The 25,972-nt window shown below is 29.7% G+C and overlaps 1 protein-coding gene across 3 annotated transcripts in view; it reads right to left on the bottom strand.

The window, feature by feature from the left end:
* Positions 1-25,972, bottom strand: part of LOC129910992 (cytosolic carboxypeptidase Nna1) — a 146,231-nt gene that overhangs the window by 34,385 nt on the left and 85,874 nt on the right. For all 3 annotated transcript variants that reach the window (XM_055988616.1, XM_055988617.1, XM_055988618.1), the window contains exons 3-8: positions 12,952-13,104; positions 5,511-5,978; positions 4,972-5,207; positions 3,146-3,292; positions 1,709-1,832; positions 1,425-1,562 (exon numbers count right to left, since the gene is read on the bottom strand). In XM_055988616.1, the coding sequence (XP_055844591.1) occupies positions 1,425-1,562; positions 1,709-1,832; positions 3,146-3,292; positions 4,972-5,207; positions 5,511-5,978; positions 12,952-13,104 (1,266 nt within the window). The remainder of the gene's footprint in view (positions 1-1,424; positions 1,563-1,708; positions 1,833-3,145; positions 3,293-4,971; positions 5,208-5,510; positions 5,979-12,951; positions 13,105-25,972) is intronic.

Raw genomic sequence — 25,972 nt, 5'->3', positions numbered from 1 at the left:
GCATTTCTAGAAGCTCAAGAAGAATATTGTGTATATAAATGGTGTCAAGCAAAAAAAAAAAAAATACCTACAAATAATTGACTATGATGTTGTTTTAGATCATTTGAACGGTATCTGTCATATAAGGAAAATAGAAAAGTAATTTTTGTTTTTGTTTTATGAATTTTGATTAATAAATGTGGAATGAAGCAAATTAGACAGTATATTTGTAATAAAAAAAACTGATTTTAAGACGAAAATTAACGGTACATGTCAAAGAACCATTTTTCATATTTATGAATTTCTCCAAAACGTTTTAATCGATTTCAGCAAAAAAAAATTATGCAGAAGCGTTTAATTAAATCTAATGTTAATACAATAAATAATACAAAAAAGTTTCAAAACAAATATTTTTGGATTTAAAAAAAAGTTTCAATTTTTTGTTTTAAACAATTTTTTAAAATCGGGTAGATACTTTTTTTTATGAAATTCCTTAAAAATCCAATTTCAATTATTCCATAAAAATGTTATCGAAAAGAGCTTTAAAATTTAGAGTTAATTTTATCATAAGTGCAAGTACGTGCGACCCGATCCAGCATTTTATTTTTTTTTATTGAATAAGTGCGTTCATTAAACATTTTACAACTGGTTGCTGAATTACTTTTATTTTGTTCCTTTTTGTTATTTTTTATTATTATTTGTTTTAAAAAATATAAAAAAAAATCTTTACCAAAAAAAAAATTGTTAACAAAATGTTACACATACACCACAGTGACCACAGTTTATACTTTGAAATTGAATACAAAATCTTTGACCGTTTATGTTATTTTATTTTTTATGATTCAATCTAAAGACAAATAAAATATATGTAAAATATAAAAAAGAAGAATTTTCTGGAACAAAAAATCAGTTTTATAGATTTTCAATACTATTTTCATCTTTTAGTTCTAAATAATTGTTTTTGCAAAAATTTTATATGGAATGGAATTATTAAATATGTTTTTGGGTTTGAAAGTTGAAAACATTACCAAAACTGTTAACTCACTTTAATAGCCCCATTTTTGTATTGAAAGTCATGATAAAATTGTAGATCTTGCCTTAAAATTTTTAAATAAGTTCCTTTGTATTTTTTTGGTACTGGACCAATTTAATACACTTGTGACAACCTTAATTGAAAATATTTAGTTGTGACAATTGAGGGTTCAAAATAGTTTGAGTTTTCCTAAATTATAATTCTCTTTGATTTAATACGAATATAACAAACAAACAAAAATAAAATCAGTCGAACTGTTGTCGAAGTTTTTCACCCAGCAATTTATAATATTTTGCTGTAAATATCTTCTTAAAATTCAATCCGTGTTCAAATTTAAAAGTAATTAAAAAGCAATTCAACCTAATTCAAAGCAAACAAAAAGCATCAACAATTTTACATGACGAAAATTTACCTTCATTAACTCCTCATCCGTAGTCGGTGCAGTCACTGTTAAATAGTAAACATTATTACCAGCTAGCGATCTGCACAGCAGTCTTAATTTGCAAAATTTCGATTTGACAGGATGTTTTTGAATTGCCATCAGATAATCCTACACAAAAAAAAAAAAAAGAGAAAGAAAACAAACACAAATTGCATTAACATAAGCGATAACAAAAGTGACGAGAGAGAGAGTTTGGCAGGAATAAGGATTTTCTTGTTTCTCATCGACTAACAAATATAAAAAAAAAAACCTACCTGTAAATCTGTATATGTATAAGGATAGCTATGGGCAAAGTAAACAGTATCATCGTCATGGGGAAATTCAATATTAAACGTCAGCGTATATGACCCATTGTCCTCGTCTTCCTCATTTGAATTCCTGCAAAAGAGCAAACAATATCAAGTTGTTGTTGGTTGTTATTGTTATTGTTATTGTTTGTATGAAAACTGAAAAAGCTTAAAGCATGAGGCACACAATCCTGGTAACCACACACGCACGAATATACTGAAAGCAAAACCAAAACAATTCATCATCATTATCAAGGACTTCCTCCTTTTCAACTACCGAATATATAATACACTCCTGATCAAATTTAACGCACGTCATATTTATTTTACAAAAAAGTCCTTCTATTACTTTATCTCACAGTATCGTGGTTATTTTCTCAAATAAGACAGGAGTTAGCTTAAATTGAATGTATGGAATAAAGTGTTTGTGGGGAAGATTTGGAGCGGTATGCTGAAGTCTATCTGTCAACCCGCGAACCTTTTAGAGATGAGTCATAAATTTTTTTGGAGTAAACTCTGCTTTACAACACCTACGGAGTTAGTGAGGTCTCCTAGACCTACTTTAAGTACCCAAAGATACTTGACTGATATCCTCGAACAGCATCCGGTTCCAATCACCCCTAGATTTGGTCCACAGTTGAGTCTGATGCACGATAATGCATTCTAGAGTGGTTTGAGAATATCTTCAAGGTTAAAATATGCCAGCTTTGAAATGACCACACAGATATTCGGATTTCAATTCAATAAAACATGTCTAGGAGATGTTGAAAAAAATGCATTTGCGGCCGAAATCCACCTCTAAGCATTCTTGATCAACAGAAAACTGCAGTAAAAAAAATGTTGCAACAAAACCTTCAAAATTTAATTTGTGGAATGAATAGACAACTCCAAATTATCATATGCGCTAGAGGAGACAATGCCAAGTATTGAATAAAATTATTGGAAAGAACTGTCACGCGCTTCCATTTTTTAACATTTTTTTTATTAAAAAACAAAAATTATTTTAATATCAGTTTTCAGACCTTGAATTGCTAAATTTGGTTCATCTTTTTTTTTGGTTGATAATACTGTTTCAGTTTAGCATTTTTCTGACTTGCTAAACAATAAGCAAACACAAAAAAATACAACAAATAATTTTAAGGCCATTTTAAATAAGATGCAGGGGTATAGCTAAAGAAGAAAAAAGTGTGCGTTAATTTTGAGCAGGAGTGTATGTCTCAGCTGGAAGGATATATTTGGTTTTTGAACGGACGACGACGGACAAAGATGAAAATTTCTTATGCTCTATGATCCTTCCATCGTCAGTCGTCGTCATCATCGTCATAGTTATAGTCTGTGTCAAGTCGTCTGTGATGTGGTCGTTCATAGTTATTATTCATATTTTGGATACATATTTATACTCACTCATCATCGTTGCGATAGTAGCAAATATTTTCACCACAACGCCTCCAGCCCTGGCCGATTACTCTGGCATTGGTTGTTGAGTACATTAAAGGTCGCATACCCTCGTTATAAAGGCTGTCCGATTTAACCAGGTTCACAATAGAGAATCTGTTGATTGTAAAATTTTAAATGAATCATGGAATCACAATATGGCAAATGAATAAAAGATTTTTGTGTTAAGCAGTTGGATGAAAATTTGAAAATTATTATTATTCTGTTTTATAGGAGTTTTCTTGGTTGTTATATTGTTGACAGACAATTTTGTAATAATGTAAAGTGTCAGTTGGTATTGTTTATATTCATCATACTTGTGATTTAATGGTTTTATGATAATGTGTTGGTAATTTTTATTTTAACCGAATAAAGAAAGATGAAAACAAAAAGTAAATTTCAATACTGAAATTAAATGAAAAACGGGTTGGGGTCAAAATTCTGCCGGGGTCAAAATACTTTTGTCAAAATTCTGCTTTCAAAATTCTTCTTTACAAAATTCTGCTTTTCAAAATTCTGTTTTTTAAAAATTCTGCTTTTCATAATTCTGCTTATCAAAACTCTGCAAAAAATAAAAGCGCGCGCTTTTAAACATTTTCCAAACCCTTTTTTAATTTTTTGCAGAATTCTGTAAAATCATCTTTTTGAAAAATTATTTGCTTATTTGATTACTTACCTACATAATTTGTCATTTTTTAAATGCGAATTAATTTTTGTTTTATAAATGAATAAATTTGAAAATATTAAGAAAAGGTTTTTAATATTAAACATTTCCGAAAATAACTAAAAATTTATTAATTTATCAAATAAAGATGAATATTCAAAAATTTGAATAAGAAAAGGAATATACAACATCGGTTCCAATTAGTATACATATTTTATTTGAAAGAAAGTCAGTATATGCATTTCAAAAAATATTTGCGACACTTGAATAAAAAAATTTAGGAAAGTACCAATATTGAATTACATTAATGAGGTGTATTTTTCTTTAGCCAGCGCATATGCTATACAAAAAAAAAAAACAGAATTAGCAGAATTTTTTTTGTTCAAATATAATGCTGGCAGAATTTTGAAAATCAGAATTTTAAAAAGCAGAATTTTGAAAAACAGAATAGAAAAAAAGCAGAATTTTGAAAAACAGAATTTTCACTGAAAAAGCAGAATTTTGAAAAGCAAAATTTTGAAGCCAGAATTTTGACCCGATCCCATTAAAAACAAAAAGTAGGTACATCATTTAGAATTTAGAATCAATACAAGGCGATTATTGGTATTTAAATTTCGCGTCCAAAACGTTTTGGACGCGTTTAGGACGCGTTTTGGACGTGTTTTGGATGCGTTTAGGATGCGTTTTGGACGCTTTTTTGACGCGTTTTGAACGCGTTTTGGACGCGTTTAGGACGCGTTTAGGACGCGTTTTGGACGCGTTTAGGACGCGTATTAGACGCGTTTATGACACGTTTTCGACGCGCCCGAAACGTGTCGAAAACGCGTCCAAAACGCGTCCTAATCGCGTCTAAAACGCCTCCGAAACTCGTCCAGCTTGATTTTTCGAATTCTGAACTCTAAAGAAGTTCTGTTAGTCGAATTGCTTCATACTTATTAAAATAAAACATTTAACAATACCAAAAGAACAAGTAGAACAGAAAACTTTCTATAACTAAAAAAACATCCCTTTTAAGATCAAGAACCCTCAATGATTTTTTGTTATCAAGTCGTATTAATTTAAAGTTGAAGTAGCGAAAATTTAGTTGAATTTTTGTTTAGAATTTTACAATAACTATTTTTCAAAAACTCACCTATACGTCAAGTTCTTCTTTGTCCTTCCCACACGAAAATAAAACCACTGTTTCGAACGACTCGTATACAAATCCGGTCGCAGGTACAACTCATAGTAGGTTTCGGTAATTTTTACAGCTTTGGCCAAATTACCCGATTCGAATCGTGATTCGAACCACAAGCCATCGTAATCATCTTTGCTGAACGGATGCACCTGAGTTAGGAACTTTGAACCGCCAACACTCGAACGACTAAACTGTGTTAAGGAGGAGGGACAACAATGATCTTTTATTTTATCTTTATCATTCAAAATGTTTATGAACTTAATGTTGGCCAAATTATAAGAAGAATTTAAAGAAGAAGCTGGTAGCTGAAGTGGTAGTATTATTGGTGGTGATAAAACATTTAATTGGTGGTGGACAACAACTACTGGTATTGGTAGTGGCATTACAGGTGTTACAGGTGCAAATGATGAACATGAAGGTGTATTAAAATTTTGAATTTCACTAGATGAACAACTACAACAACAACAATTACTACTACAACAACATTTATTTACTATTTCTAAACGTGCTGATTGTGGCAATGGCAGGATAGTTTCTGGCGGTACTGGTTTTGCTTCAATACGTTGAATAAAGCATTTGGTTGGCGAGGCACTGTAATATGGCGAAGGAACTCCCCAAATATCATCAATATCATCATCATCATTTACATTATCATTAACTTCTTCATTTCCATCTCCATTTTCATCTTCCTTTAATTCAGACTGAATTGGAATCGTTTCTTCAATAATTGACTTTGCCGCCATATTGGAAGTAATTTGAATAATTTCTTCGTCATCTTCTTCATCGTCTTCGTCATCATTTTCGTCATTGGAATTACTTGACGAACGACAATTGTTAAACATTTTCGAAAAACGATGTTTCATCAGCCGCTGACGACGTTCTGGCGAAGAGCCACGACTCTCTGATGATGATATGTCTGAATCGGTGCCATCCGAATCATCGCCTTTGGTTTTATTTTCTTTCTGTAAAAGTGTGAAAGGGGTGCAATAATAAATAATAAAAAACTAATAAAATAAAAAAATCAAAAATTTTAAATCGTTAGTTTTGAAGCTATAAAGTGCGGATTGACATTCTAGGTTAAAAGTGTTAAAAGAATTTAAGTAAAATGTTAATGAAACCATGAACTCTCACAAACTTATTTCTTCCTGCTATCGTTTTATTTTTAATGCATTTGCTTTCTATTACAATTTTTTTAAAAAATTGTATTGCAATCGAAAAAAAATTTGTATTAAAGCAACAATATTTATTGCAACTAACAATATTTTGCATTAAAAAATTTTTAATGCAAATGAAAAAAAAAAATTGCGTTAAACAAAATTTTTACTGGAAAAATATTTGCATTGAAAAAAAAAAAATGTATTGCAAAAGAAAATATTTTGCATTAAAAAAATGCCTATACATTAAAATTTTTTTTAATACTCGTCGAATTTCTTACAATTTTGGCTATTTGACCATACATAAACTTTTTAACTATAATATTGAAGATAATATAAGGTCGAAATGTCAAATCTGTAAGAAATTCGACGAGTATTAATAAAAATATTAAATGCACACATTTTGCATTGCATTTTTTTTTTCAATGCAGAAAATTTTTTATCTCCAATAAAATTTTTTTTATTGCAAAATACTTTTATTTGCAATAAAATTTTTTACTTGCTCTATAGACTATAGGGCAAGTATTGGTTTCGTGTCGAAAAAAAAAATTGAGGTTTTAATCAAAACCAACATTACGATGATGGAGAATTCCGAAAAAGTGGGTCCCGCAATTCCGTCTGTGCGTCCATCTGTACACATTTCCACAGCCTAAACGGGTGGATGGATTTTCTTCAAATTTGGTATAGTTAGTTTTTTTTTGTTTTTTACTTGCTCTATAGGGCAAGTATTGGTTTCGTGTAGAAAAAAAAAATTGAGGTTTTAATCAAAACCAACATTACGATAATGGAGAAGATCAAAAAAGTGGTTTTCGTCATGCCGTCCGTCGGTCTGTGCGTCTGTGCGTCTGTGCGTCTGTACGTCCATCTGTACATCGAGCTAGGGCCTAAACGGATGGATGGATTTGCTTGAAACTTGGTACAGATGACTTTTACGTAATTCCCTAGGACCCTTTTTTTTATTTTTTTAATATCTCCGTTTTAACGCATATCTCCCATATAACGTTTTCGAGGTATTGCAAATTTCTCGAAAACGGCTCTAACGATTTTGATTAAATTTAGTGTACGTAATACTCTTACTGATTCTAACAAAACTGCGTTTTTAGTTTTTCTCAAAAAATGCGGAGAACGGAAATATGGCGTTGCCGTTTTTCAAAAATTGACATATTTTTAAAGTTCATAAATTTCATCAAAACATAAGTCAATTTTATTCAAAATTTATAGACATAATTTTGAACTGGCGAATGTAAAAAAAAATTAAAAAGAAGTTTTTAAAAAAAATTTTTTAAAAGGTTTTTGAAAAAAATAAATTTAAATGTAATTTTTTTAACTTTCATTTTTTTTTTTTTTTTGTATTTTTTCTCGACACTAAACAAAATCTTAAATTTCCAATAGATATTTAAGATAACGATACTTTGAACTACAAGAGCAAGTACGTGCGACCCAGTCGTGCATTTTATTTATATCTCGTTTAGAACGTATACCTCCCATACAAAAAAATACGATATTACGAATTTCTCGAAAACGGCTCTAACGATTTTGATTAAACTTTGTATACGTAATATTTAAAGCAGTGGCAATAAAACTGCATTTTCATTTTTCTCAAAACAAAAAAAAATTTTTTTTAATTTAACAAAATTTTGCCCTAAATGTCGGCTCTTCCCCAATATCAATTTTTTTAAAATTTAGATCCAGCTTTTAAAATCTACAAGTAGACTAACATAAAAGTGCTTTGAACTGCAAGAGCAAGTACGTGCGACCCCAGTCGTGCATTTTATTTTTAATGCAAATAGCTATTTTTCAGTTGCAATACATTTTTTTAATGCAATTTTTTTTTTCAGTTGCAATAAGTATTTTTTTTTTCAATTGATATTTTAAAAAAGCTGATTTGAAGCTATAAAGTGCCTTTGACATTCTGGGTTAAAAAAGTTAAGGCATTTTTAGTAAAATGTAAATGAAACCATCAACTGTCAAAACTTATTTCTTGCATTTCAATACTTTTTCGAAAATCAAAGAAATCATTCGACACATTCTATCAGCATGTTCAAATTGTATTTCAATCGAAACTTCTCTAAACCATAAGTGCAACGTGCTCATGCATTTATATTTTCTAAAATGAATTTTCCTCAAAATATATTCTCTCATCGTATTTTGTTAAGAAGAGTGTTTGTGCCTGTTGGGTTGTCTGTGTACTGTGCAGTGAACTATGACGAAATGTGGTTTTTCTCTTCCGTATTAGAATTTCGACTCTTTTCAAATAATTTCATTCAATTTTAAACGTCCTGTCGAACAAACACACACATACAGGTTAAGGATCAAATCTTGATTGTTTGCGAAATGCAATTTTGTTTTTTGAAAATTCAATTAATTTTCTATAAAATACATCATGTTCTCTTATTGTGGTGAGGTGGGAATAAGTGTGTGTGTGTGTTTGATTTCATTGTGAACAGGTGTGCCAACATAACATACATAAATCAATGGTACCTAGCATACAAATTGAGATTTCGAAATAAGGAAACATGCTATACTATACTAGAACTTTATACTTAGTTTTTTTGGCAAGAGTGTTAACTTATTTCGAAGTGTTTTCAAGTTCATGTATAAATCATTTGGCAAAGAAAGAAGTGTTAAAACAAATGAAAAGTATTTAAATTTGAATTCGTGACGTATAGTTGAGAGGTTTTTTGTATTTTGTGAAGCCATTGGGAAAATGACAAAGTTGAGGTGAGGCAAGTTTTTTTTGTTGGTTAAAGAACTTTTGTTTCTTTAACCAAATATTTTACATTCGACTGACAGAGATTTTATGTAAAATGCTTGTTTGTTGTCATTTTTGTTAAAATGAAATAAGTTTTTTCCAACGTTCAAAAATAATGAAAATAGAATCGTACTTTCAAAATTAATTCCTTCCCAAAATTTTCCACACCTTAGCTCACTTAATTTTACCATATGTGAAGAATTAATTATTCGAAATGTCTCAGAACTTGACGACTGTTTTAGCCCTGGCCCTGATGGTGTACCATCATGTGTGTTAAAAAAATGCGTATCGTATTTATCCTATCCTCTTTATGTTTTATTCAACGAATCTCTGAGGTGCTCAATCTTTCCAGTACTATGGAAAAATGCTTTTATAAGTCCAATTCACAAAAAAGGGTCAAAGAACGAAATCACGAATTACAGACCCATTGCCAAACTTTCTGTTATTCCTAAACTATTTGAGTCCATTATCTGTAGCATGTTATCTTTTAACTGCAAGTCAATTATTTGCGACAATCAACATGGCTTCGTCCAAAATAAGTCAACTATTACTAATCTGCTCCATTTTACTTCTTTTTGCCTTGATTCCTTTGAAAACCGGAAGCAAGTAGACTGTGTGTTCACAGACTTTAGTAAAGCCTTCGACAAATTGTGCCACAAGACTTTAGTCCACAAACTAAAGGCCTTAGGATTTAATGACAAATTTTTACTGTGGATTTCGTCATATTTAAAGAATAGAAGTTATACTGTTACTTTCAGAAATGAGCAATCGGACCAATTTCATGTCAACTCTGGTGTTCCACAAGGTAGCCATTTAGGTCCCCTTTTATTTATTTTGTACATAAATGACATAACATCCATTATAAAAAACTCGTCTGTTTTAATTTACGCTGATGACATTAAAATTTTCAAAATTATAAACTCAATTAATGACTGCTCACAGCTTCAGGAAGATCTACATAGATTTAGGGAATGGTGCAATATTAACCGACTTTATTTGAATATAGACAAATGTAAAACTATGTGTTTTTCACGCAAAAAAACAATTATAACTTATAATTATATTTTAGATTCTTCTTCTCTCTGTAAACTTTCCGAGTTCTCTGATTTAGGAGTTATTCTTGACACTAAGTTGACGTTTACTGACCATTATAACTTTATAGTAAAAAAAGCTAATAAGATTCTTGGTTTTATCAAACGATTTTCTCGTGATTTCTGTGATCCCTATGTCCTCAAGCTTCTTTATATTTCTTTTGTTAGACCTGTACTTGAATACGGCTGCGTAATATGGGCTCCTTACTATTCTGTTCATATAAATAGACTTGAAGGTATACAGAGGAGGTTTTTGCGTTTTTGCCTTCGTTTTCTTCCATGGTCCCAAAGATCTATACACCCACCCTATTCTCACAGACTCTTACTTATAAATCTCCCTTCACTTTTACAACATAGAAAATATATTCAGCTTTGTTTTATTGTCAAATTAATCAATGGTTCAATAATATGTCCATCAACTCTGTGTCGTCTAAATTTCAGCTATAGTCAAACTAGCATAAGAAGACAATTGCCTTTATGTCCGATTTTCAGCAGAACAAACTATGGTGTGAATAGCCCATTAAATCAATTGATTTCAGTCTTCAATAAATATTACTTTTTGATCTCATCTGTAAACGACAATATCAAAAGCAAAACATTTAAAGAAAACTTTTTTAACATATTATAGTTATTATTTATTTTTTAAATAAACATTTTATTATTAAAATTGTATGTCCATAAATAGTTTTAAATTCTAACGTTAGGCTATTAACGGATTAAATAAATAAATATATTTGTGAGGATTTTTTTAAATCCACACTAAAACCAAAATTTCTAGAAAATTCATCGACCCGAAAAAAATTGACTGTTCAAAATAATTTTAACTGTTTTTTTTTTCTTTTAATTCAAAACGATTTGTTGAAAATCCAACAAAATTTAGCTTTTTGAAAAAAAAATAAAAAAATGTGTAAAAGTATTTTATTTGTTTACGAAAAAGTAATAAATAAAGAAACGATTCAGTTTTTGTTAGGTCTTATTTTCGAAATTTTGTAATTTTCTCCTGATTCAAATAAAAATATGTTTTGTATGCTATTTTAAAACGGGTATGTGCTTTTTTTCCCTTAATTAAATTACATATTTGTATTTTTTTATCATATATTAATTTGACAAATCATCAGACGAAAATGTTCTATTATAAATCTTCAATCACGAAATTCTGAATCCAGAAAACTCTACCCAAATCCAGCAAGGTCAAAATTTGAAGATTCTTACCACAAACGAAAATTGAGCAGTATATTTAGAGAACAAAGTATCAGAAAGCAGTGTCATTAATGGAAAGACCAACATCTCAGAAAATTTATGAAAAGTCAAAAAGTCGATTCCAAATGAAGTTATGAAGTTCAATGCTGTTTCTAAAGCAAATGAACGGCATGGTGAGTTTAAATTTTTTTCAAATAAAAAGCTTTAAATGTGTTCTCCTCTAATCTAGAGAGGTCCTTAAGATATTCCTATTTTAATTTTGACCAAAATTAAATAATTTCAATGAGATATCATGCTGTCTAAAATTAACTTTACCTACTTAAAAATTATAATAATACAAAAATATTTTTAAACAATTTTAAAAACCAGGGAGCCAATTTCCGATCTGTGAAACTGTGAAGTGATAAAAAATTTATCATTTTAGTTTTCAATTGGAAAATTTTTGAAGTTTTTTTCAATTTCTTAATTTTTTTTTTATTTAATTTTTGAAGTTTGTTTGAATTTTTTTATAAAATCCAGAATCGAATTTATTATGAAAACGTGATAAAACTTATCACTTCACAGTTTAACAGATCGGGAATTGACCCCCAGAACTATGCAACCAAAATTATGGAGACAAATATATTGAATATAAAATTTTTCAACTAAAATTTCTCAAAATATTTTTATTTTATTTTTTTGAAAACGTCAATTTTGTTAAGGAATTTTACACTTTTTCTATTTTGAGTTTTAGACAATTTCACATCACTCAAATTTTGTCTACGCAGTAGATCTCGTGGCCGCCAGTATAATTAAACCACGAGATTTCTTTTAATATTTTTTTTTTTGCATTTTGGCCACAATGGTAATTTTTTAACATTTTCAAATTCAAAAATTTAAATTTTAAGTTATTATTATAAATTATTCTATTCAAGAAATAGTTAATAATTTTTTGTATGATAAATTTAAATCAAGTGAAAAATTTTATTAAATTCAAACGAAAATTGGTTTCTCGCATTTTTTCTCAATATATTTCAAAATGAGAGGTATAAATTTTGGCAGAAATCGTTTCTACTTATTTTTTATTGAACAAAAAAATTCTATTTTACCCGTACTTTTTATCCTCAAATATTTTGAGATAATTCTATCATGATATTATAATTTGATTTTTTTTTTTGTGAAACTATTTATATACCTAAGTATTCAATGTACACATACCAGATACAGGATCTGGCTTCCATAGCATTCTACCCCAAATTCATGTCACTCTATGATCCACAGGCACAATCTACCCCACAAAATTCCACCTACAATTTTATACAAAAAATATACACCAAGCTTTCTCATCTAAATTATTATGTGTTATAACCCCACATAGCTAACCCGGATTCTAATCTACTCTCATGCTTCTATATCATAAACATGCAATTAAAATTCACTCTAAAATCTGTGTGGGTAACCCTGTGAAAATTCAATTAATTTAAATGCATTTTAATAGGCAAACCATAATTAATTATTATTTCTGTAGAAAATTAAAAAAAAAAAAAATAAATAAACATGGCCGTTAAATACAGACTCAAAAAATATTAAACTCTTTATGAAAATCAAAACAAACAAAATAAAACTTTTTTTTTTTTGAGAGTGACACAAAAAAAAAACCCTAATAACTTGAAAATGAAAAACCCAATTAGCCGAGATGGCTAACTTTTTTTTTCTACATTTTTTTTTAATCTCCCCCAAAACCCCACCACACACTCACATAATTGACAGCACTGACAGGATTATAATTGTAGACCACGATTCCATTCTCCTCGCCCACAGGACGTGGCTTCAGCTCATTCCCAGTTGGTTGATTGTATGCTTCTGGAGTGACTGGAACGTAGGCTATGTGTTGTATGCGTTCGTCCAGCACCTGAAATTGTAAAATAAAAAAAAAAATGGTTTGAATTAAAATTTACGTTTTAAGCTTTGTGATGAGAGGGAGAGAAAATAAATTTTAATTATTATTTATGATTCAAAATATTTACTATAAATCTGTATTGTAAATAAATATTTGTATGTTTGCGACTGCGATTGGTATTGATCTTAATTAAAATCGTTTGAAGTAATTATTGCAAAAGCAATTTATATAAATATTTGCAAGGGATAAATGGAAATGTGGTTTTTTCGTATTGAATTTATGAAATTGTGTTTGTTTTGGTTTTGATGGGAAAACATTGTATTACCACAAGGTGCGATTAAAAATGAATTTAATCACACTTGCCTATGAACTATGAAATTAATTTTAATTACCAGTTTTACCGCAGAGTTTTTTTTTTTTTGTGTTTTTATAGCAAACAGTGAAAATCAAGTATCTGTATTTTCAGACTGTTTGTCTATGAAAAGTACACGGAGTAAAAAAAAATCTAAAGAATAGTTGTAATATCAGGACTTCACTAAGCAGAAAGTATGACCTTAAGACCTCTTTTAAGATGCTATTTTATGAAGGAAAAAAGTCTTCATGATGAATTCGAACTTTAAAAAGCAAAAAGTATGACCTTAAGAAACTTTAAAGATGGGAATTTATGAAAGAAAAGTGTCTGCATGACGAATAAGGACTTCACAAAGCAAAAAGTATGACCTTAAGACCTCTTTTAAGATGCTATTTTATGAAGGAAAAAAGTCTTCATGATGAATTCGAACTTTACATAGCAAAAAGCACGACCTTAAGACATCTTTAAAGATGCTTTTTTATGAAGGAAAAATGTCTGCATGACGAATTCGAACTTCACAAAGCAAAAAGTATGACCTTAAGACAACTTTTAAGATGCGAATTTATGAAAGAAAAATGTCCGCATGGGGAATAAGGACCTGACTAAGCAAAAAGTATGACCTTAAGACCTCTTTTAAGATGCTATTTTATGAAGGAAAAAAGTCTTCATGACGAATTCGAACTTCACAAAGCAAAAAGTATGACCTTAAGACAACTTTTAAGATGCGAATTTATGAAAGAAAAATGTCTGCATGACGAATAAGGACCTGACTAAGCAAAAAGTATGACCCTAAGACCTCTTTTAAGATCCTATTTTATGAAGGAAAAAAGTCTTCATGACGAATTCGAACTTCACAAAGCAAAAAGTATGACCTTAAGACCTCTTTTAAGATGCTATTTTATGAAGGAAAAAAGTCTTCATGATGAATTCGAACTTTACATAGCAAAAAGCACGACCTTAAGACATCTTTAAAGATGCTTTTTTATGAAGGAAAAATGTCTGCACGACGAATTCGAACTTCACAAAGCAAAAAGTATGACCTTAAGACAACTTTTAAGATGCGAATTTATGAAAGGAAAATGTCCGCATGGGGATAAGGACCTGACTAAGCAAAAAGTATGACCTTAAGACCTCTTTTAAGATGCTATTTTATGAAGGAAAAAAGTCTTCATGACGAATTCGAACTTCACAAAGCAAAAAGTATGACCTTAAGACAACTTTTAAGATGCGAATTTATGAAAGAAAAATGTCTGCATGACGAATAAGGACCTGACTAAACAAAAAGTATGACCTTAAGACATCTTTTAAGATGCTATTTTATGAAGGAAAAATGTCTGCATGACGAATAAGGACTTTACTAAGAAAAAAGTATGACCTTAAGAGCTCTTTATGAAGGAAAAAAGTCTTCATGACAAATTCGAACTTCACAAAGCAAAAAGTATGACCTCAAGACAACTTTAAAGATGCGAATTTATGAAAGAAAAATGTCTGCATGACGAATTAGCACTTCACTAACAAAAAGTATGACCTTAAGACCTCTTTTAAGATGCTATTTTATGAAGGAAAAAAGTCTTCATGACGAATTCGAACATTACAAAGCAAAAAGTATGACCTTAAGACAACTTTAAAGATGCGAATTTATGAAAGAAAAATGTCTGCATGACGAGTAAGGACTTCACTAAAAAAAATTTATGACCTTAAGACCTCTTTTAAGATGCTTTTTTATGAAGGAAAAAAGTCTTCATGACGAATTAGAACTTCACAAAGCAAAAAGTACGACCTTAAGATCTCTTTTAAGATGCTATTTTATGAAGGAAAAAAGTTTTCATGACGAATTCGAACTTCACTAAGCAAAAAGTATGATCTTAAGTCTTAAGACCTCTTTTAAGATGCTATTTTATGAAGGAAAAAAGTTTTTATGACGAATTAGAACTTCACAAAGCAAAAAGTATGATCTTAAGCCTTAAGACCTCTTTTAAGATGCTATTTTATGAAGGAAAAAAGTTTTTATGACGAATTAGAACTTCACAAAGCAAAACGTATGACCATAAGACAACTTTTAAGATGCGAATTTATGAAAGAAAAACGTCTGCATGACGAATAAGGACGTCACTAAGCAAAAGGTATGACCTTAAGACCTCTTTTAAGATTCTATTTTTTTGAAGGAAAAAAGTCTTCATGACGAATTAGAACTTCACAAAGCAAAAAGTATGAGCTTAAAACAACTTTTAAGATATCAGATTTCATACATACATTGTTGACTTAGAAAAAATGTATCTTTCCTCCATTAATAAATGCCATCAAAACTTTTCATAACATACATTTTTATTTTACTACCTATTTTCTGGATATTTTTTTTCGATATCCATAAATCCTTTTATATTGATCTTAATGTTTGCAAAATAAGATTTCAAGGTCTTTTTAAAAAATTGCCACCCTCATATTAAACGAATTTCCCTGCCATACCTAAAGACTATATCAAAAAAATATAAAGCTAAATCGCTTTATTTATTTCCTGCTATTATCCAAACTTACCGCTTTCAAACCGAAAAAAGGATAAATAATGAGAAAACCCATAAAAAAGGAGGGGACGAGCGAAAAATAAAATATATTTCAACTCATTTGCATTAGATTAGTTTGCACTTTGGGTATATTCAAAAAACATCCCCTATTTAATGAAACGATTCAAATGTTGGATATATATTTTTTCTTTCCCAAAAGCTTAAAGACACGAATCTAGGGTGTTAATTTATTTTATAAATTCATCGTTATATTGCTCCCTCTTCAAAAATATTTCACGATATCCATGGGGACTGGTTGGCCTTAAGCGAGGAGGATTATCAAAGCTAGCAATTAAAGCAACAACAACAACAAAATATACAAATGAAACTTTTGAAGTTCTATATTAAAATTGCGCCTAAAGATTACTTTTACTCATAAAAATAAAAATAAAAGCAAAAACAATTTATTTTAATTATCCCCGTTTGCCAAACAGCAGGACAACAAAATTTCATTTTCGCTTAAAACGGAAACATAGCTTTGAATTGGAATCATGAACAAATCGAATAAATTTATTTGAAGAAGGGATGATGGTGTTTTCCTTTTTGACGAGGGACCAAAATAAACCACCGCAAATATATATTCATCCTTATCTTAATACAACTTCAAGGATTATATCTTTAAGGCATCATGACTCGGGGGCGTTGAATTGAATTTCCTCGAAAAGTCGCAATATATATTCTTGTTTGTTGTTGTTCACTGGAAAGGCAAAAATATTTCAATGTTGTTATGTTCTTCTCTCTCTCTCTCTGGACTTATGAAAGATATAATAATTTCGCTTCATCGAAGAAAAATGACCAAGAGGCGATTTTGTTTGCTGAGCGATCCATAGATAATGTTGAATAAATTTTCATGTATTTAAGCTAAAGATACTTTCTATTAGGAGCAAAGAATGAAATGAATTTTTTTTTTTATGACATGACAGATATAAAAATAAATGAAAAGAAATATGACAACATAAGAACACAATTTACAAATGACAAAGAAGTTTCTTATTAAAATAATCGGAGGATAATGGATAGAAATGTTTTCCATTTTTTTTGCGATTTCAGCCTACATAGGTACCTTCCAAAATTATAGAGATTATAGAGTTTTTGATATAAATAAAAAATTATGAAGAAAATTACAATTGGGTTTAAGCTTTCTTATGAAGGATTTGTATGTGTTTTTTTTTTTTCTTTTGAATGTAGTAATGTATGTTTCTTTCGAATTTTAGCATATTTAAGTTTAATTTTAGTAGGGTTAAGTTTTTCCCAAAAATTTGTAGTTACCTAGACCTATTTAAGATCCGCAAACCCCCATTTTTTAGCTTAAAGATTTCGCTTGAATAAAATGGTAAAAAATTTATTTTAAAAAAATTGATCAACATTTTTGGAAGACGGACACAATCCCGAATTTTTTAATCCAGAAAACCCAGAATCCTAAAAGTCCAGAATCTAGTTTTGGGTTTTCGGAATTCTATATTTTAGGGATTCTGGGTTTTCGAGATTTTGGGTTTTCGGGATTTTGACTACAACCCAACATTTTCTATAAATATTGTACCTTAAAAAAATTAATAAAGAATTTGTTGCGCAAAAAATTTATTTTGTTGCTCCCATCGCAATTTTTTTATTCCACTTACGGTTCGCCAATACAGAAAAGTTTAAAAATGAGTTCTTTCCATTAAGAGCTTTAGAAGCTACAAATGCCTTTGAGACTACAATGCCTTAAGAAATTAAAAAAAATTAAAAATATTTTTTTTTTATTATTACCTGTAGGTAAATATGGGATTTCGTCTTACTTAAGTGATCTTTCAAAAAAAAAAAAAAGGAATCAAGCTATAAAATAGGTATTTGGAATTCTTATCTGCAAAAGAAATTTTTGTCTTTCGCATTTTTTTTTATTTTGAAGGAACTTTTGAGCTAACTTTTTTAAACAAAACCTTGAATACATATTTTAAAAGCGTTATAAAAAAAATTATTGGCATAATTACTGGCAAAAATAATTGACGTGACTGGTTGCAGATTTAAAGTTAAGAGATGGCGGAATAAAAGTAGTCGAATATTGTCTCTCAATGAATTGATCCGTTGGAAGCAACACAAATTTTTTGACCGCCCCGTTTATTTGTTATATACTCGTACACGGAGAAAAAATAAAACATCTAAAAACAGGCGGATTTCACTCTAAATTAAGCGGATTTCTTAGTTTCTTGAATGCGCAAATTTAAAAGAAATCCACTAAATTTAAGCGGAAATCATTTTATTTTTATGAGGAAACATTTTAATTTAAAAAAAAAAATGAAACTAATATGAAATGAACTTCACCTTAAAATTTACAAAATTTAAGCGGATTCCACTTATTTTGAACGGAAATAGTTTTGTTTTATTGTGGCATCATCTTATTTTAAGGTGCCCCTTTTTCTTCGTGTATTCTGTCAGCTCTCTTTCAAACTCTATCAAATCTATTATGAATTCATAAAATTTTATATTCGCTATCTTTTTTATTTCTCCTCTAAAAAAAAATAATTTTAACTTGTATATCCTCTTATATTAGTATTTTATTTTTTTTGAAATTATAAGATAATTCATCTGAGTACTATAAAATATATCATCTTATCATAACTGTGATTTAAATAAATGACATTTTAAATTAACCAAATTCTTTAACAAAAAAGTACGTATACGCCATGTAACCCCTCATAATAATTTAGTGCAACTCTTATTACAATCACATTTTAAACTTTTAAAAAGACTATTCCTACTCATTTTACTGCCATAGTATTAAAAATGTATGTCCTTGTAACCAACGAATGCATTTCAATAAAAAACAACATCCTTCTAAGGATACAAAATAAATGTCTCATCTGTGGCAACTGGCTATAGGACTTGAATTTTAACATCAAGATTAAATAAAATTTTATATTTTATTCATAAAACATTCTCCTTTTCTCTCAACAATGTCCTTGAATAAAAAGACAACAAAACAAAAAAAAAAGAAACTCTAGACGACAAAGTATAATGCAACCAAAAATGAATAAGAAAACAAAAAAAAAAAAACAACCTAAACTCCCAATAGTAACTAAACGAAGAATATAAATGCTGCCTGCTTGAGGAAATGAAGTATTCTTTCTGCAAACATCTTTTGCATTTCAACACACAAAATGAAAAGTTTTGTTGCATTTTAAATTTCTCAAAGGAACAAAAACTATACGACTATATCATGGTTGAGTGTTGCAGAAAAAAAAAAAAAAAAAAAACCAAACAACTCTGAAGGACATTCTTATTTTATTTTATTTAGATTTTTTTTTTTCATTCTAAAGAGTGACTTTTTTTTGTTGTCTCCCTGTTGTGTCTGCTGCATAAGGAAGGAAGCAATTCTCAATATCGAAACGCGATCTTTTATAGTCATCATTTGTTGTGATATCAAATTTTCAGCTCGCTTTTTTTCTTTTGTGTCCTTTTCTCTTTGCATACATAATGTCTTTGTCACTTATTGACATCATATTAAAGTTGAATGTATCCTTTTTGTGTCATCATTATCTGGAATCTTTATCTAATCCTTAGGGTTTGTGACTGACAGAAGAAGGATGCAAAATTGACAGCAGCGGATTATGATATAACTTGATGATTATGGCTTTTATTTTTTTTAAAATAGTCAGCTAGTCAGGGGGTTATGACCACCCACATCCTTCAAAATTTTAAGCAGTTTAAAAGTTTGACAAACAAAATAAAAAGAGTATTGAAAACTATGACCTTACAGTTTTAATTTTTTAAATTCAAATAAAAAGGCTAATAAATGATGTTACATTCGTGAGGTGCGGCTATTGAAAGAATCTCTTGTTCTTATCTAGATTTAATAAATGCACTATTGATTCTTTCCAAAAAAAAAAAAAATTACAGTTTTTGAAGCCTAGAGCCTTAAAAATTCCTGATCCAGCCCTGGAAATGAGACATTTAATATTTGTGAAGATTGTGTACACATGGAGCATACAAAGTATCTAAAGGCCTTAATATCTTTATGTTGCGTTCATCAATTAATTATTTTCGAATTACCACTTAAGGGCGCAGAGAATGGAAGAAAAATCCTAATGGCTATTTCTCGCCGGGGCTAACCCGGTCTTGGGATTGACTTTCATTTCGTATTTATTACTCGAATTGACCTTATTGTGGAAATAAGGTCTTCTTTTATGCAATGAAAAAAAATCTTTTATTTCTTTCACAATCTCGCCAATTTGTATAAAAACGAAGAAAGGTCTTCATAAAATTAGTCTCTCTCTCTCTCTCTCGGTGAACCTTTGTTTGGGTTGGTTTTATTGCCCTTCCAGGCGTGTCCTTAAACAATTTAAATGATATGCTTGAGGAAAAGTTAGACAAAGGCTTTTTTGTTTAAGAATATTGCTTCAAGACTAACTTGAGAAAAATATTTTACATATATATTCATCTCATCGCCACCTTGATAATATACATATTGTTCAATTTCACTCTCTTTCCTAAAGCAGAATATATTGGGAAAATTTGCATGAATACATTGCATTACAATAAGTTAAGGGTTAAAGATGTAGAACGGTGCCAACTGCCAGTAAGAGGCTAAAGGGTTCCTTGAAGCATACTTTGTGTAACATGTTTTACAATGAAAGGATTCCTTGAGTGAAAATTGCAAATTGAATTTTTTTTTCTTGTTTTTTTTTTTTTTGTATTTTCCAAAAAGACCTTAAGGGCAGATAGAGTTAGAGAATGAGTGTATCCGACCAACGACGACGATGATGTACAAAAGAGAGAAATTGGAGGAGAGAGAAGAACGGATGAAGGATTGATGTTAATTTGGATGTATTGAACAATGTATAGGAGGAGGTTTTCGAGCTCTCTAATTGATTTGCGGAACATTGTATTCGGTTACAAAAGAGTTGAATATTTGTTTCGGATTTTAGCCATGAGCTAGTTAATTTTTTTTGCCTTCGCTCTGTGTAAAATGTTTTGTTGATGGTAAGATGGAAAAAAGGGTTGATTTTGATGAATTTTACTTGGGGCGTTGGGTGGAGTGGCTATTTTGGAATCGTAATTGGAAAGCTCAAGTTTGTTGGTGTATAAATTACAAAAAAAAAACAACTTAGCTAATAAAACATTATCTGAGGAAATGAAGTGAACGTTTAGATCAGGATTCAAAACATTTTCATTAAATAAACACAAGAAAAAAATACTGATTCCATTTTGTCTCGATTTCGTTAAATATTGATTAAATTTGTCTGGTGTTTATATTTACTATCACTAGTAAAAGGGATTTCAGGACCGTCTAGATATAAATTTTGTTTTGTTGTATCTTTTGGTGTAATAATAGCTTCCAATTCCTGGTCTAGGTCATGTTATTTCTGAAAAACTTAAGCCTAGTTTCGCTATTTCGCTATGAAACGGCAGTTATGTTTTCATCATTATTGCGTAACGATTCTGGGATACGGGGTGTATACGTACTTTTTTTTTAGGTTGATGTTGATAAATGTATGTTTACATATACCTACAGCAATTTTAAAAAACAAATGAAGCTGTAATAGCTTATGTATGGAAAAAATAGTACTGCCTGGTTTCATCGACACTGATAAGTTGGATTTTTTTCTTTCCTGGTTTCATTTAAAATGATACTGAAAATTTTATTTAATTGTATTCTGTGTGCGAAAGAGTAAAATTAGCTTCATTTGTGTCTCAAATTACAAATAAAATTTAAGGCTGGAAAATAAAAACTTTCCCTCAAATTTTTGGCAATTTTAGGGTCATATTCTGTAGTTAGGCTTTTAAAATTCTGTAGATCAAAATTCTACAAATGATAAAAGAAAAATTGAAAAAAGTGGGTACCTTCTTTTCCAGTGCGTCCATATAATGAATTGTTTTGTAAAAAAATATTTAAATTTTTATTCGTACTGAATTTTCGATTCATATGGAAATTATTGGTCAGGAATTTTCGAATGCAAAATAATGACCCCTTTCAAAAACGGCTCTTGTCAAAGAAAACTCATTATTTCTGTTATTATGTACTTACTAATTTAACTTAAGAAAGTATTGATAAAATAAAGTCAAACTAGCTGAAACCATGATTTTGTTTGTATTATTTTATGAACTGTATTACAAAAGTGTGTGTTAAATTATTCGAACTTTTTTCAGTTTTAACTTTATAAATTCTAAAGTTTGCATATTTTAGTAGTTATTAAAGATAAAATTTGGCGTAGCGGCTACTGTGTAAGCCCCAGACTTCTTGAAAAATATCAAATCCAAAGCGTGGAGTTTTTTTTTTCCCAAAGTAGAAAAATCAAAATTAATATTTTATGAATATCAATTTACCAAATGAAAATACAAATCTTTAAAATTTCAGAATGAGAAAATAGAAAGTGAGAACTTTATATTCAAAAAGTTTCCGAACTTAGCATATGCGGTTATATTTTGTCTTAATTTTGGTTTTAGACAAATCAATTTAGTCAAAATATGGTCATAAAAATGCATTACAACTCTTAAAAATTAGATTGAAAAAAATACAAAAACGTCGTTATTTTTGAGTTACTTTCTCTCCATTTAAGTGTCATTTAGTCTGACTATGAGTTCTCAAAAATAGATATAATTAAGCTTCAAAATATATATTTTTTGTAATTTTCTGTAATGTTTTTAGAACATCACGAAAAATTACACTTACATATATAGAAAATTTTATCATTTAAATTTATGAGTGTTCATTTGACGAAGCAAAGTGTGTTTAAGAGATACCTATTTCTCTTCATTTCACACCCAATTGAATATTTTCTTTATTAGTGCTTCACCCACCAATTTATTTTTAATAAAAACCCCCATCCCAAAAAAAAAAAACGCTAAGTGTAAAACACCCAAAGATATCTTCCTCCTTTTTTCATTTTTTGTTTAATATCTTTCTTAAATTCATAAAGTTTTCTGACACTGACAGTTTAAAAACATTATTCTCACCCAGTGCCACACATTAAACCCTCTGGCGCATCTGAACAAAAATTTTTTTTTTTTTTTTGCTTCTTCTTTATATCGTTCCTCTTGGCTCTGTGTCTAAAACGAAAAACTGCTGTTTTGCCAAAGTAAAAATATCTTGTGGTTACACAAAGTAGCTTCGTTTTTTTTACTCTGCTGCTGATTCTTTTAAGAAATTGCTAAAAAGAAAGCTTCGCCAACTAACGAAAGGACGAGAAGAAAATGAAGACAACAAACAAAAAAAAAAAACCAACGGTATAGTACAATGAAAATGATTCGGGGGATATTACACACATACAAGGATTGTAATCTCGCCCTTTAAGATATACGGCCAATTGAGCAGGAAATTCAATGGAAAACACTCAACCCCTGCAATCTAGTGGTTCGTTATGGTGCTGCCACCAAAGCAAGCGTTATCCAATATTTCGCTACCCTTGTCATGGAATTTATTTTAGTATAAATTCTATTCATGTATATTATGGAGAGCATCTCTCACTAACAGAACTAGAATGTTCCATATACTATACAGAAAGGATCACATCCACATGAATGGCTCCGATGGGTATCTTTCGTAATATAGAAAGGACGAGAAGATGGTGGCGATGATGGCCTTGTGCTAACTGGCCCGCATATTCTGCATAGTCAAGGAGTTTATAATCATAACAGACACAGATTATAATTGTGGAACATGATTTACAATTCATCGGGGAATGGATCCTAAAATACCCCCTCCCCCTTTTTTCCCCCACATATACAAATTTCTACTTCTGTTGAAGAAGAATAACCCACCAATGATGCCAAGGACGACCGACTACGACGGTGGCGGATATTATATTGGAAGGATGCTCGTTGTGGTCCTTAGGCAATATCTTGTTATTCTCACTCCTTGAATAAACATTAAAAGCAAACAAGACACAAAAATAATAATAATAAAAAAAAATCAATGACATTCATAATGTTGCTTTTGCTTTTACTGTTTCGCATCGTTTATTTTACAAAATGGCGGGTGTGTTACATACAAGTAGGTATCGCAGTTACCAGCAAAAACACACTCGCTGTTAACGTTTTACTTACACTTCTTTTTTTTTTGTTTGATATCCATCCGATACTCTACTTCTGTGTTTGATGGAGCACAACGAAGGTATCCTTGTGAGTTTATGCTTACTTGCTTTAATCAGCAGTATCTGCTACTGCTGCCTGACTTGTCTTACATTTGCTTATATTTATTTTTATATGTTCAAAACCATATCCTTGGGAAATTATTATGCAATAATGTCAGAAATAGGCGCTGGGGCAAAAAAGGAAACAAATTGAATTTTCACCCAGGATAATGTTGCAAAATGTTTCATATTTCTTTCTTTTTTTTTTCATCACACATTTAAGTGCTATGTCTGTTTCTTTGGTAAGCAGACGGTATAATGTTAGGTGGCAAACATTCCAAAGAAAGAAAAAAAAAAAAACAGATAAAATTATTCAATTTCGAAGTGATTGTTTTGTAAGGCCTTCTTTTCTGTTCCAAGGACAAAAAATAATAATGATGATGATGATGATCATCATCATCATCAAACATGAAATCCAGATCATGTGCGTATGTATGCTTGTACAATAATGTGAAATCGGCATATTGGCAAATAAAAAAACGTATCAAGATTTGATTACGAACAATAATGAAGAGGAAATTGAGTCCTTGCGTGCAATATGATGGCGACGTTTTATTTCAAGAAATAAGAAATTTCTACAAGATTGTAGTCGGCAATCAAAAAGTAATTTAATATAAATTATCTCGCTTTGTTCACGTTGAAAATAAATCTCATTTGATGAGTTTTTCTTTAATCAAATTTTGTTGGAAAAAAAGAAGAATTTAATCATGCTCCTTTTTTTTACAACAATTTTTCAAGAAAAACTCATCAAATGAGATTTTAATGAAACTTCTTTTTTTCCAATTAATATAGGGAATAGTTTTTCTATATTTTTAGAAATCGATTTCGCTTATGCTTGCTTCATTTAACAATAAGATACTCTTCAATTATAAGTGCCACAGTAAAAATACTACATTATTTGTATTTTTTAATAAAAAAAATTATTGGATAACAGACTAAATTCTGAAAACTCGAATATTTTATAAAAATAAAATTTAAGTCTCTGATTCGTGACACCAAATGTAAACAGTTGAAACTACTTTCTCTTAATGATACCATTAATTAGAAAAACACAAAAATTTAAATATTCATTTTAAATTGTTCAGAAAAAAATTAAGCGACAAATGATTAAAATTTTCCCCAAAACATTTAACCTAAAAATTTTCTATTTTCTTAAAAATGAAAAATAAATAAAACTAAAATATTTGGCGGCGTCAGCCAAAAACAGACGGACACACTTCACCAATGTGTCAGGAGTGCAAAGTGTGGGATGAGAGGCATAGTCATACTGTGTGACGCCATGAAAAACAATATTTTCTAAATTTATTCGCGTGCGGTTTTTTCTGATACAAATTTTTCGAAAACAAAATTTAATTTTCTCTTCATTTCCTCTGTTGGGTTGTTTGTGTTTTTTGAATATTTGAAAGTTTTTAATGTGTGAAAATTAGTTTTTAGTTTTTAGTTTTTCTACCTACCTAGATTTTTAGACAGGGTGTTTCGCAACACATAAATCACTTTTTTATTTTCAATTTGTAATTTTCTGCAGAAATGAGGCTAATTAGGATTAAGGGTTATTACATGTTAATTCTTTTATCGTCTTTGAAAAATAAGTTAACGGATTAGTTCCAAGGATTTCAGAAATATATGAATAGATTATAAAAGATTATATTACGACAAGATTTATGACATGCTTTCGGTATGGTATACACTGATATTTAATAGGATATACAAATTTATATAAAATCAAAAATAAAATGATGACTATCTCATGATAATTTTTTTCGGAAATCATTATTAACGGCATTTTCTTAAAAATAAAACCGTTTTTTTTTTTCAAATCTGGTTTTCTGCCAAACCACTAATTCAAATTCAACAGAAGC

Source organism: Episyrphus balteatus, chromosome 2, assembly GCF_945859705.1.
Source record: "Episyrphus balteatus chromosome 2, idEpiBalt1.1, whole genome shotgun sequence".
NCBI lineage: Eukaryota > Metazoa > Arthropoda > Insecta > Diptera > Syrphidae > Episyrphus > Episyrphus balteatus.
Note: the sequence above shows the minus strand (reverse complement) of the source record. Positions and strands in the feature narration are given on the sequence as shown.